At 44.9% G+C, this 14,142-nt stretch overlaps 1 protein-coding gene and 1 pseudogene across 1 annotated transcript; one reads left to right on the top strand and one right to left on the bottom strand.

The window, feature by feature from the left end:
- The first annotated feature begins 1,675 nt into the window (after positions 1–1,675).
- On the top strand, positions 1,676–5,108 carry LOC127767841 (ATP-sulfurylase 3, chloroplastic-like). The gene is made up of 5 exons (XM_052293296.1): positions 1,676–2,437; positions 3,503–3,908; positions 4,054–4,314; positions 4,491–4,577; positions 4,676–5,108. Exons 1-5 carry the CDS (start codon positions 1,899–1,901, stop codon positions 4,814–4,816), a joined length of 1,434 nt encoding a protein of 477 aa, XP_052149256.1. The 5' UTR covers positions 1,676–1,898; the 3' UTR covers positions 4,817–5,108.
- A 685-nt stretch (positions 5,109–5,793) lies between these two features.
- Positions 5,794–13,911, bottom strand: LOC127766401 (DExH-box ATP-dependent RNA helicase DExH12-like; annotated as a pseudogene).
- Between the last annotated feature and the right edge of the window lie 231 nt (positions 13,912–14,142).

Below are 14,142 nucleotides of genomic sequence, written 5' to 3'. Positions count from 1 at the left end.
GGTAATAAAAAAAAATCATAAATTACTATCATTTTAATATGATTTCACCAAAGGCCGTAATTTTGGAAATAGTAGAATTACGGTCATGGGAAGCTTCAACTTCAGTATGAAATATTTACCAAAAGGAACTGATAAGAATATACTTGAATAAATATTTATCTCCTGTTGGAGTTATTAGTTTTTGCATTGTCAATTTTTAGATTTTACGTGCTCTCTATTAAGCGAATTACGTAATAAATGATTGTAAAATTAAAGGCCATACTTCATTCCGTTATCGATGAGAAGCTAGCTCATAATTTTTTTATTTTAGACATTTTTAATAAATAATTTTATTAATAGATCTCCCAAGAACTTATTTCTAAAATGAACCATTTTGCCACGCCACTGGAACTGGCGTGGCCAAACTACTATGCCACTCTAGGACAGGTGGCGTGGTAACAAATGCCCCGTGACGATCATTGCCTTTGGCAAGGTCAAGCGGGTGCTGACGTGGCAGGGGGCTGAGGCTGAGCTTGCCACGCCAGGCTTGGTGGCGTAATACCGCCATGCCATCCCGCCTAGCATGGCTAGGGAATAGCCGCTGATGTCGTCCCTTTCTGCCTTCTTCCTCTCTTCTTCTCCTCTCCGTTGCTCTCTCTCTCTCTCTCCCTCCCCGCACGAAGCAACCAATGCCCCCTCCTCAAATCCCTCGAAATCCATTCAAAATCCGATATTCTTACTCCGATTTTAAGCCCTTTTGAGTAGGAGCCCATCCCATAGGTATATTTCCTTTTTTAGGTTTTTTCTCGTGTTTGCATTTAGTTATTTCCATCCTTCTAAATTGCAGTGAAAACATGGAACAAGGAATCGAATATACTTGAACCATTCATATCTTCAACACATAAATCAAGTCCATCAAAACCATTCTAAAATGGATTCATCCAAACCATTCATTACTATGTAGTTTTCTAATAATACCATAGATATTTTATCCGATCTTTATCCGTTTAGTACCAATTTTCTAAATACAAACTTGTTATATTCATCATAAACCACAATAGTCATGAAATTAATAAAACAATAATCCTAACACATGAAATTTTCTTATCGAACACTTGAAATTATTTCTTAAAAGGCATGAAATAAATAGGGCTAGCTACATTGTCAAGCCAATGAGCTAGACATTTCAGCTGGCACGCCACGGACCCTGACGTGGCAATAAGTTCTACGTTGGTGCCGCTTGACTTTGTCCACGCCAACTACTGTCATAGGGCACCTTTGCCACGTCAAGACCGATGGCATGACAGAGTAATTTGGCCATGCAGGTTATACTGGTGTGAAAAAAAAGGTTTATTTTTAAAAATAAGTTCATATGAAGTCTATTATTAAAATTATTCATTAAAAAGTAAAAAAAAAACACATACACACGCCCTAGCTCACTCCAGCTGATCCAAAATACTACTCCACCCAAACAAACCAAAAAAAAAACTCAAGTTCGCAGAAGATCCAAACCTTAAACATGACACACAAGTTCATACGCCTGCTTGGCAGTAGACCAGTCCAAATCCAACCCTGTCCCCCAAATTAACAAACCCCAGAAATGCCCCCAAAAGACAACAAAGCACTCACCACCCCCCCCAACCCTAATCAGCATTTGATTTTGATCCATCCTCATCAACCCCCACTATTAATCCTCTTCCCCTTCCCCCCGCTCTCCGTCCATGTTCACCCCGCCCCCATGCCCCGCAATCCCATCCAGGTTCATCCGCCTCCCGTCTTCTTTTTTTTTAATTCATCCGCAACCACTGCGAACTTGCGAAGGCCGCGGGTACAAGCAAAGAAGAGAAAAATAAAAAGGAGCCGCATTATAAGTAGGTAGTGGTGGTGGTGGAGGAGGAGGAGAGCAAATCGAGGTAGCCATGGCGATGCAGGCCGCCTTCGCCGCCTCGATGTTCCCGCAGCTGGCGCAGCGGAGGGGAAGCGATCGCGCGGTGGTGGTGGCGCCGCCGCCGCCGGCGCCGGCGAGGGTGGCGATGAGGAGCGGTGGGGCGGCGGCGGCGGCGGCGAGAGGGGTGAGGTGCAGGGCGAGCCTGATCGAGCCCGACGGGGGGAGACTGGTGGAGCTGGTGGTGCCGGAGGAGGGAGGGCGGCGGGAGGCGGCGCGGCGGGAGGCGGCGACGCTGGCGCACCGGGTGAGGCTGGGGCGGGTGGAGACGGAGTGGCTGCACGTGCTGAGCGAAGGGTGGGCGAGCCCGCTGCGAGGGTTCATGCGCGAGGCCGAGTTCCTCCAAGCACTTCATTTCAACGCCATCCGCGGCGGAGACGGGGCCATGGTCAACATGTCCGTGCCCATCGTCCTCCCCCTCGGTGACGCCCAGCGCCGCGCCATCGAGGCGTCCGGCGCCCGCCGCGTCGCGCTCGTCGACGCCGCCGACCGCCCCCTCGCCGTCCTCAGCGAGTGAGACATCCCCCCTACCCCACCTCTTCTTGTTTCCCTTGTTTAGTTAGTTGCATTTCCCTGTTCAGACGCTTAATTGCAATTATTTGGTTACTAGGAGTGCTTGCTAGAAGAGTAAAATTACTAATTACATGAGTGGATGGAATGTAGATATATTGATTGTTCGTGTTGGTTGGTTGATTCTCACAGTTGTGGGATGCCTTTGGACCTCCAAAAGCCGTAATTTTTGTGCTTGGGTTGGAAATTGGAATTGTGGGGGTTGTAGCCTGAATGGTTCAGAGAAGTTCATAGGTGGTTTCTTCAATTGGAAACATAATATGCAGAAATACAGATTATGAGTGTTTCTGTGCAGTTCCCACATTTCGTGAGCTTATCCCTCACAAACTTGTGCTCTGGTTATATTTTAGACTTTAATGCTAGTAAACAATTTGTTTCACAGCAACCTGGTCAATGATATATCATTCATGGTGGAGGTTTTATCTTGGGCGTTAAACTAATTTTAAGGTTGTGGCATTCCTCTTTTGTCGATTAGACTACAATATCGTCATGCGGATAACCTTTGTCATGCTATATCAGGAACTCAGGACATCTTTATACATCTCGGTCGTTTTCAGGTCATATTTTTTTGAGTCGTATATATATAATACGATGATCGGTAATACCATTGGTAGTCCTTATAAATACATGTTCCGTAGTTCTTTTGCCATGTTCTCTAGGTATTTTAGTTTTATCTATATTAAACTGACAAGTGATATTATATTTGTTTCGTTGTTTTTTCGCCGCGTTCTATGGGTATTTTAGTTTAAGCAACTGACACATGATATAATTTACATCAGAAAGATTATATTTTATTCACCATTTGTTTATAAGGTTTTGTACACATCCAGCTATTGTAAGATGTTGTTATAGAGGTGACGTAACAACGTCAACCGTTTACATCTGTGTCTAGGAACTCCTCAAGTCATGTGTGTTCAAAACAATCCGACTTGATTTAGCATGGTTTTAGTTCTTTTTAATTAGTTATACCATGGCATTCCCTGACATTTTTTTCTTCTTTGTTGTCAGCATTGAGATCTACAAGCATAACAAAGAAGAAAGGATTGCACGGACATGGGGAACAACTGCACCTGGGCTGCCTTATGTTGATGAGGCGATTACAAATGCTGGTGATTGGTTAATTGGTGGTGACTTGGAGGTTATAGAACCAATCAAGTACAATGATGGTCTTGATCAGTATCGCTTGTCTCCAGCCCAGCTGCGTGAAGAGTTTGCCAGACGCAATGCTGATGCGGTATTTGCGTTTCAGCTTCGCAATCCTGTACACAATGGACATGCTTTGCTCATGACTGATACACGCAAACGCCTTCTCGAGATGGGTTACAAAAATCCTGTTCTTCTGCTTCATCCATTGGGAGGATTCACAAAAGCAGATGATGTGCCTCTTAGTTGGAGAATGAAGCAGCATGAAAAGGTATGTTTTAAGAGTAGCAATCGTACTGTCAAATCTTTTTAGCAAATGCATGTTGGTGCCTTGTTGTTGATGAAACCATTTGATTTAATTACACTACTGTAAGGCCCAATTCATGCACAATTTTGACGCGTGTTTATTTTGGTAGGTTCTTGAGGAAGGTGTCCTCAACCCAGAATCAACTGTCGTTGCAATCTTCCCCTCTCCAATGCATTATGCAGGGCCAACTGAAGTGCAATGGCATGCTAAGGCTCGTATAAATGCTGGTGCAAACTTCTACATAGTTGGAAGAGATCCTGCTGGTATGGGCCACCCAACTGAAAAGAGGGACCTTTATGATGCTGATCATGGGAAAAAGGTGTTGAGCATGGCTCCTGGGCTTGAGAAGCTCAATATCCTTCCTTTCAAGGTATGTCATCCTACCAGACCAGATATCACATTTTTTGGATGCACTAGATTGTGTAGTTCGCTAGCTTGCTGTCCATCTTGCACATTTGAATTTGGATGTCAAGCAACATATTTTAGTTTTCAGATAAACCTTGTTGTATTCTTTTTCTTGGCATGACTCCTGATTTGTTTTATCAGGTGGCTGCATATGACACAAAGCAAAAGAAAATGGACTTTTTTGATCCATCAAGGAAAGATGATTTCCTGTTCATCTCTGGCACAAAGGTAACATCCATTTCAATCCTGTTTTGGTACACCAGTTAATTTTGAGCACCAATGTTTTTTTCCAGCCCAGTCCTAACAACATTGCCTGTGTTATATAGATGCGTACTCTTGCCAAGAACCGCCAGAGCCCCCCTGACGGATTCATGTGCCCGGGTGGCTGGAAGGTCCTTGTTGAATACTACGACAGCTTGACGCCATCAGCGGACAGCAGCAAACTGCGCGAGGCGGTTGCGGCCTAGAAAGCTGAAACTACCTCAAATAAGCAAGAACATTGCATCTTGCAACTGTAAAATGGTTCTTTCAGAGAGAGAACCAATGGTATATGTGTATACTACTGGTCGCAAGGCCTAAACATTTGGGTTTGATTGGAAGCGCATTCTGGTGTGATTTGTATGTGCCCTATCATCTGGTAATGCTACATTGGAAGCTCATCATGTTGTTGGTGTTAATAAGGATGAGCCTTTGTGTGCTCTGCTAGATATGTACATATACAATGTGGTGGTATTTATATAGCGCTTGGTGTGTTTGCTATTATAGAAGAGCAGGTTTCATCTTCTATTGTCGCATCTGGTCATTGGACAGGGCTCGAGGACATGAGGGATGGTCAGCAATATTTTTGTTAACACTGGAATCTCATCAAGGTTTCTGTATGGTATGGGCAATTGCTTTAGGCTAGAGTGAACTTCATATTCTGGGGCAACGATTATTTTCACAGACAGAATCAGGGGCAGAATAATTATTGACAATTACTTATAGGAGAGAATTAGATATTATTATGAAGTAAAAATAGTTTGAAAAAAGTTATCTAAACAAGGCTAATAAGAAAAGCTTTTAACATAGTCTCGGAAGAATGGCATGAATAATTCGGTTGATAGTCTGCCTCCGAAAGCGTTGACGTGTAAAGAATGGGGAATCTGAAGTTCTGAACCCTTCCCCTAATCTGAATTCTGCATTTGTATAATACGAGTAGCAAACTCTAATAAATCTACGTCTCCTGGATGCCCTTGAGGAGTTTGAATATACACACAAACTTCAGCCTCTATGATTTGATCATTTGATGTTGAAAAGTCTCTGTTGACAACGAGCTAATCATGCCGGTGCACCTACAGATTTTGTGTCGATCTACCAACGCTTATTCAAATGAACTTGTGTCGATCTACCAACGCTTATTCAAATGAGCTAAACAAGAGTAGGAGCAGCAACAAGAAGCCACGCAAAGAACTTGTTGCTTGTAATATTTCGCTTGCATCGTTCATTTACACTGAAAAGCAGGTAAAGATAGGCCCGGCGAAAAGCAGGTAAAGATACACAAAGTGTATATACATACAGAAAAGGGAAAGCCGTGGAGATATTTGAGTCGAACGCTATCTAACAATTGCAACGTACCAAGAATCCAGTTTCCATCTCAAGAAATGAACAAGTTCCATAGAATACCTGGGGACAAAGCTATCTCCATCTCGATTCTCGAAGATCAATCCCCTCCAGCATCCTTGACATCGACGGCGAACTCGTACTCCTGGTCGCAGCCCAGATAGGAATCAGACATCAAGTAAACCATGTAATCTTTTCTCCCTGCTTCTGCAGGGGCAGCGAACTCGAGCTTCACTCGAGCCCTCTTCTGGAGCTTGACCCTCTTGATTGCCAGCAACTGGTCGGTGGAGCGATCACCAATCACCAGCCACCATCCTTCTTCCTTGGGCTTTGGGAACCTGGGGGCATGGACTGGACCAGCCTCAGATTGCAGCAGGTCTGCCATCTCGCGCTCTAGCGTCACCTGCACGGTCACACTGCCACCATCGCCTTCAAGAACTTGGAAAGCCATGTCGATGTTTGGGAACCGCCTGAGGAATCCGACGATGTCCTGCAGCTGGGAGCTTGGTAGCTGCAGCAGATCCTGCATCTCATGCGTGCTCATCTCAGCCAGATCGAAGATGGTCTCGATGGCCTTGCCTTCGTTCTCCTGGCATCTCCGGGCTAACTCCTCGGTGAAGTGTGGAAGCTGAAGCAGCACGGAATCGCGATCCCACATGCCCTGTGTCACCATCTGGCTCAGCTCCATTGCGTTGAGAGCGAGGGTGAGCCATCCGTTGCTGGAGATGACATCGATCAGTGCCTGGAGCAATCTATGAGCAGGAAGGAGAATCTCCCGCTGGTCAGCTGCAAGGTCACCTTCCACCGTGCGCCTTGAGAAATGGCATTGCAGCAGTGCGTTGGCCTTGACATGTGGATCGTCATACCTGACTTTCTTCTCGACAGAAAATCTCTGGTGATGAACAAGCCTCTCAATGGATTTTTGCTCACCAGGGCGACTGGGGAGATCCGCATATTCTGAGGCAGAAGCTAGAATCTCCAGGAGGCCTTTCAACTTGGTCTTCTGAGTTAGCATAGAACTGAATCGCTCAATAGTCGTGTAGGTGACGTAGTAATACGAGGCAATGAGACCAAGGTTGAGGGTCTTCAGGTAAATATTTTCCTCGATAGCCAAACAATTGGTTGATTCCAGGTCGTTCAGCACTGTCTCAACCAGCTCAGAGAGATGTTCTGATACATGCCTGTGGCTCACATCCTGCAGATTGTAGTAGTTAGGGTTCTTCGCAAGCCGTCGGTACATGAAGGTCCAAGTAAGATAATCCACGGCATCTTGCTTGTTTTCTATAAGACCAGCTACCACCTCGGCATTCATATGATCATGCAAGAAGTGCTGGAGATGGCTCTCAACAGGGAAGGCCTCAAAAAGGAACTTCTTGTAGTATTCCTTGCGAGGCGCATAGCACAATATAACACATTTCCCAGAGTCATCTTGAAGAGGCCTGTTGGCATGGCCCATCATTTGCAACAGATCAGTGACTGGATAATCAGTATGGCTGTTCCCCCGGCCATCATAATACTGGGTTCCCATCACAACAACCAGATGAGAGGGCAATGATCTTCCCCAGCACATTTTGCTGCTTGCAACACACACTTGGATCCTCCCACCAAGAAAGAGCTGAGTTACAAGTTCCTGATCGAAGTCGCTCAGGCCCTCATGCAAGTAGCCTACACCACATTTCAGAGTGTATTTAAGTGCTTCATCATTGACACCACTAGTGAAAGTATCCATCTCGTCTTCTGACCCAAGGAAAGGTGTTCCACCACTCTCAGCACTTGAGTGTGCACACAAATCCACTGCGGTCAACCTTGCATGCTTATGTGTTGGTACAAACACCAGGGCAGGCTTACCATGCTTTGCATGCTGGGTTATAGCAGTGTATGTTGGCTTTGACATTGCCTGCATCCTTGCCTCAAAAATTGCTACATCCCAACCCTGAATGTGAATTTCTAACGGCAGAGGTCGCACTGCTGGAGGGAAGTTGAAAAGGCTATGAGAGGAGGTGCCAATCCATTCTCCAAGATCTTTACCATTTGCAAGGGATGCTGAAAGCGCTACAATCCGAATGTTACTACCAATATGATTCGCCATATGCCTCATCCTAGAGATGATGATTTCCAGAATATGCCCATTTTCAGATCCAATCAGATGGAGCTCGTCAAAAATAAATAAACTGACCTGTTGCACATTCTTTCGCTGTTTCCATCGGCGTGAGAGTGCATCCCACTTCTCAGCAGTACTGATTATAATCTACCCTTTATCAAGAAGCTTCAAATCAGCTGCTGTTTCGCCTGTTAGCTCAACTACCCGCGCCAATTCTCCAAATTTGCTCTCCCAATCCTTATATCTTTCTTTTGCAAGAGCTTCAATAGGAGCTACATACACAACACGCATGTTGCTGTCACCAGATACAGCCTTCTGATGGTTTCTTAGAATAGCAAACTCTGCACATATGGTCTTTCCACTGCCTGTTGGCGCCGCAACCAACACGCTGTCATCACTGTTGTACGAGGCAGTGAACACTTGAGTCTGGATGGGGTTGAAATGTTTAAAAGCACAGTAAAGCTTTCATATCGTGCATTTCTCAGGGCAGTAACAGGTAGTGGCTGCAGATCAATCAATTCAGTTGGTGGAGCATATTTTTCTGGAAGAGTTAAATGCCTAAAACTGACAGGAAGAATTGTCTGAGAACCAAGCCACTTATCAGATACTACGCGTATAAAGTACTGAGGGGGCAGTGGCTCATATATTGGCACTGTGAAGTTAAGTGTATGATCTTCATCCACGTATTGTTTCTTAAGCATGAAGCACTCATGGTGAAGAATGTTATCGCCACCGTTGTCCTCAACAATAAGCCAGAAGGGCTCCACATATCCATGCAATTCATCATCCCATTGGAAATCAGCTGTTATAGTCAGTTCAAAACCCAAAACCGTAGGAGTAATAGGTTGAACATGGGCTGAAAGGTTCAGCTTTGGTAATTGGTGGATGCACTTGTGCAGCTGCATCCCCATCTTCGGGTTACGAATTAGCTCACCAATTTCCTGTGATGATAGGTCAAAGTACCTCTCCCAAGCCAATTCTTTTTTCTCCAGTTTCATTAAGATTTCCTTTGGAATACTTGGAAACTGGTGCAGGGGAATTTGGACGTTCCATATATGCTTATCAATCATCTTGCAAAGATTCAACGCTTTCTCCGCTAGTTGGGCCCATCCTCTCTTCAAAACTATCTCAAACAGCGCTCGCAGGAGACGGCCAGCATTCTGCATCATAAAGTAGAAAATGCTACGTAAGATTAATAGACCAAATAAGCATACCATAATTCAGGAAGTGCATTCAGCAGAGATAACACGTTTTTACCTGTCTGATGTAGACCATATCTGAACTAAGGGAAAGACCCTCCAGTTCCAGCCTAGAAATATATGCTTGCAGTAGAACATTGATCTTTGCACTGGGCTCGTCCAAGCTCTCTTTCACAGGAATAGGCACACAATTGAAAAGCTTTGCCAACTCCATTTTCTCATCCTGTCTAACACTGACATACTTAAATTCTTCACTCAGTGAAAAGAGTCGACACAGCTCAATATCACCCATTGTAGGCTTCAGGCACTCATTGTATGTTGAGATAGTCCTGTGACTAGCATAGTAATAACTAGCAATCCTTCCCAGGTCAGTTACCTGAAAATATCCTGTTTTCCTGTCATACTTTATCAAATTGTTCCTATCCAGTAGATTTGCAGCAGTGTGTACCTGCAACAGCACATACAGGAATCAGAGTGTGCCGGGCAGGGAACAGAAGGGGTGAGACAAACATATTAAGCATGGAATGATGAAAAATCAAGGCAGCATCTATATAAACACTAACAATACAATGATAGATCATGATACTTCTTCAAAATCTTGTGACAGTAGTTATTACAAAATGATGACATGCAATGAAGCAAGACAACGGAAATCATCAGACAAATAGCTCTGAATCTTTTTTTCTCCCTTTTATAAAATAATTGATTGTCTGATAGGATTTCAATTCTTCTTCCTTATTCTACGTAACTGTATAGATAATTCGAATCAAATGTCCCACGCAATAATTTCAGATGATATCTGGATTGCAGCAAATAGTCTGTTCTGATTTTGTATATATTATTTTACATGATAAGTAATAACACAATGTTTTATATTCATAGGAAGTACATGTGCTACATTTTCATAAAATGCTATATATATACACATTATGTATTAACAATGAAGAGACATGAACATGAATAGTTTGTTTCCTGTTACTATTATTATACTAAGAAAGCAAGCACTAATGTAAGGAGCAAGCAGCATAGATTTATACTTCCTTTCTAGATGTATTTGCTGTCTTTTTTAAATGAACCTCGCAATATTTTGTATGGTTCGTTTAAAAAAGACAGCCAGCACATCTGGAATGGAAGTATAAATCTATGCTGCAAATAAGCAGGTAAACAAAAATATCCAAGAGCACTGTACACTATCCATTCTAGATTCCAACATGCAAGTATGATGCAAGTGGTGAAGTGGAGGAATTCATTCCAGGTTTCTTCACTACCTCATAAACATCAAAGGACTGCCCTATTGCAGTTTATGACCGCCTAGTCAATACTGAACAGTGATTATCTCAGTAAATGCTAAGAAAAAATTTTTACGAGAAATATTTATGCTCACGCAATTCCTGAACATTCAGAAAGCCTAAGAAAAAACTTGGACAGTTCATACCACAATGGACCTAAGAGAGCATAGTGGGATTGTGGAAATGCAAGCATAAAGTGTGAACAAATATTGGAAAGTAAAACACCAGAATGAAAGGACTAATATAAAAGAACCTAAAAAAAGGATAGGACATAAGTTTTTACTTACCAAGTCAACTCTCCTTTCATCTAGAGTATTGTCTGTTTCCATAATATCTGCTGGTAAACCGTACAACGTTGGATTCCGGAGCATCCTGATGTAGAGGTAGGTGTAGCCAAGCCAGGTGCATGCCTCCCGAACATTCTGAATAGTCCCCAGAACGATCTCAGCATTCAGATGATCAGCCAATCTGGATATGAACTGACTCTCAATAGGCAGTTGCTGATTCATCAGAGACAGGTAGTACTGCAATTCACTGTGTTCAGTTAGTATTATTCCCTCTCCATGTGTATCATACTGAGGTCTGCCTGCGCGACCAAGCATCTGCATGACATCCAGAGGGCTCAGTTCTGTCCAAGCACCTTTTTCCGGATTGTAAACCTGGGTACCCTTTATTATTACAGTGTGCGCAGGCAAATTGACACCCCATGCAAGGGTCGCTGTCGAAACGAGCACCTGTAAATGTTTATCAGCAAAAAGCCCCTCAATGAGCTCACGGTCTACCCTTGTCAACCCAGCATGATGAATACCAAACCCATACGGCAAAAGATCTTTAAGATCATTGCTTTTCACATGATTTGCATGATCGGCAAGAATCTCTAGGCTCGCGCTCTCAACCTTTGGAAAGCAGGTCAGTTTGTTATTAGATAATGCAATATCTTTGATGGCACGAGCAGTTTTGGCTGTCTCCTTCCTCGAGTGCACAAATATAAGCACTTGATGCTTTCCAGCAGCAGCCATAACCTTCTCATAGCAAATCTGATTCATCAACAGAAACCTCTGGAAGGGCTTCTTCACAGTGATCCCAATGTATTGTTGAGCAAGAGGGCAAGGTCGGTAGCTGTTATCAAAATGGAAGAGACCACCAGAGTGAACACGCAAGAAAACTGCAACATCTTGATAGTTTGGAAGAGTTGCTGAGAGACCAACTAGACGGATATGTTCCTTGGTTGTTTCAGGCAGGTTGTTTCAGTCTGCCTGACTGATCTAGAAACAATGCTCTCCAGAACAGGCCCTCTGTTGTCATGAAGTAGATGAATCTAATCAATTATTAGAAGCTTCACCATTTGAGTATAGATTCTGTCACCTGATTTTCTTGTGACAATATCCCATTTCTCAGGTGTAGTGACAATAATCTGTGTTTCATCAATCTGTTGTTTGGTTAAGTTCTGGTCTCCACTGAGTTCCCTTACAGTGATATTGTACTCTTTCAGCCGTGCTGACAAATTTCCAACAACTTCAGCAACCAAAGCTTTCATTGGGGCTACATACACAATTTTGTATTTGGTATTGTCAAACTCTCCATCTTTCATGTGCAAGCCAATCTGCTGAAGGATTGTAAGCACAGCCACGTTGGTTTTCCCGGCACCTGTTGGTGCACAGAGAATAATATTATCTGGTTTGAAAAGGGCAGTATCATAAACCTTGCTTTGAATCCTATTCAGCTGTGTCATCCCAGCAAAAGCTGGTTGAGCCCAGTCTGGCATATCAGATATCTTGACAACCTTCTCTCCAGTTTCATATGGCTTAGCTTTCAGTGCTGGCACATGGACTTCCTCATACCCGTTATGAGGGGTTCTAAATGATCCTGGTGGAAGTTCACATTTCTTGTTAACCATCAAGAGACCACCTTGGTGGAAGGTTAGGTTCTCAAGATCAAGCAGCTGCTTCTGGCCTTTCAACCATCCACTCTCCATATCCCGCTTAACTACCCTTTGATCCCTCGCACCATTAATGCCAGCATTTTGTTTTTCGGTAAGCCTCTTGGCTTCATCCCTGATGCTTTTCTCCATATTCTTCAGCCTATCTTTTGCAGACACCCTTGTTGCATGCAGCTGCTCCAATATTGGACTTAATGTTGGGTCACTCAGCATATTCTCTTCTATCATCTTCCGCTTTTCCTGACCTTCAGCCCTTGCCAAACAAGTACACCAGAATATCTTGAGTCGGTTCCGCACCAGCAATTTGATGAAATCAAAATTGTCATAGCCCAATAGCGTGACAAGCCAATTCTCAACATCCTTGTCGTCACTCTCAGAAAGAAAACTCATGATCTCCAAAGAAAGCTCCTGGCTAACCTGCGGATCAATATCTTCATATGCCTGTGATACCTTCCTCTGAAGCCAGTAAGCATCAATGTCTTGTGCGTTTATGGCCAGCTCCTCATTGGAGTTATGCATATCATCATCGTCTAACTCATCACCAATTTGCATGGCACCAGCAGCATTCAGCATGGTGTCGCCGTCGTCCTCATCCAAATCATCTAGTACCTGATATAGACAAACGTTGAAGGGCATTACACATTAGGAATTAGGATATGATCTATCAGTACACGCAGATAGAAGGGAGAGCAAGAGATTGTAAACAGAAGGATCATTTGAATGTATGTACCTGATCAGAATCACTTCCCTCATCGTCTTCGTTCTGTTCAAACTCAACAGCAACGCCGAAATTTTCATCCAGTGCACTAGCTGAATCACAAACTGCAGTATCATGAAAATCTGTGATGAGCTTACCGATGGAGACGAGCTGGTGGAACATCTGGTCGGAGATGGGGTCGAGGAACTTGTCGATCCCCCTCTTCTTCTCAGGGCTCTTGATCTTGTCATTGTTGAGGATGGCAAGCACCTCGTCGGCGGCGCTGCCAAGCACGTCAGGAGGCTGGCCGCCGAGCTGCCGCTGGATGACGCTGAGCAGGGCCTCGTAGGCGGCTCGCGTCTCCTTGGTCCGGGGCCTGTACACGACGTCGTCGATGAGCGAGAGCACGCTGACCTCGCGCTGCGCGGTACAGGCGGAGGCGGCGCGGCGCCTGCGCTTGGCGTCGGGGCGGTGGCCGATGTCGTGGTCCGCGGCGTCCCGCGCCTTCCTCCTGCGCGGCGGCTCGACGGGGGGCTTGGTCTGGACGGCGCGGTCGCCGAAGCTCCTCGGGTCGATCCTGCCCCGGAGCGTCTCGGGCTCGCCGGTGTGCTCGTCCGCGCCGCCACGGGGGCGCGAGCCGGAGCCGGAGCCGAGCACGAGGTTCGAGTTCTCGACGTAGTCGTACTTCCTCGAACGCGCGTGCGCCTCGGCGCCACCGCCGCTACCCGGCTTGGCCATGGCTGCAGATCAAAGTCAATCAAAAGTCAAAAAAAACCAAACCGAATCGAATCACCACGCGGCCGAGACGGTGGGGGTAGGTTTTTGGCGGAATCGATGGATCGGCTGGTGGATTACCTTTGGCAGGGCGAGCCGAACGAAGCCGGCGACCTCTCGCCGAGTTGTCCACCGCCGCCGCCGCCGCCGCCGCCGCGTCGAGTCGCGGCGATTCTCCTCTCTTCTCGTCGTACG

Source organism: Oryza glaberrima, chromosome 3, assembly GCF_000147395.1.
Source record: "Oryza glaberrima chromosome 3, OglaRS2, whole genome shotgun sequence".
In the NCBI taxonomy this organism is placed as follows: domain Eukaryota; kingdom Viridiplantae; phylum Streptophyta; class Magnoliopsida; order Poales; family Poaceae; genus Oryza; species Oryza glaberrima.
Note: the sequence above shows the minus strand (reverse complement) of the source record. Positions and strands in the feature narration are given on the sequence as shown.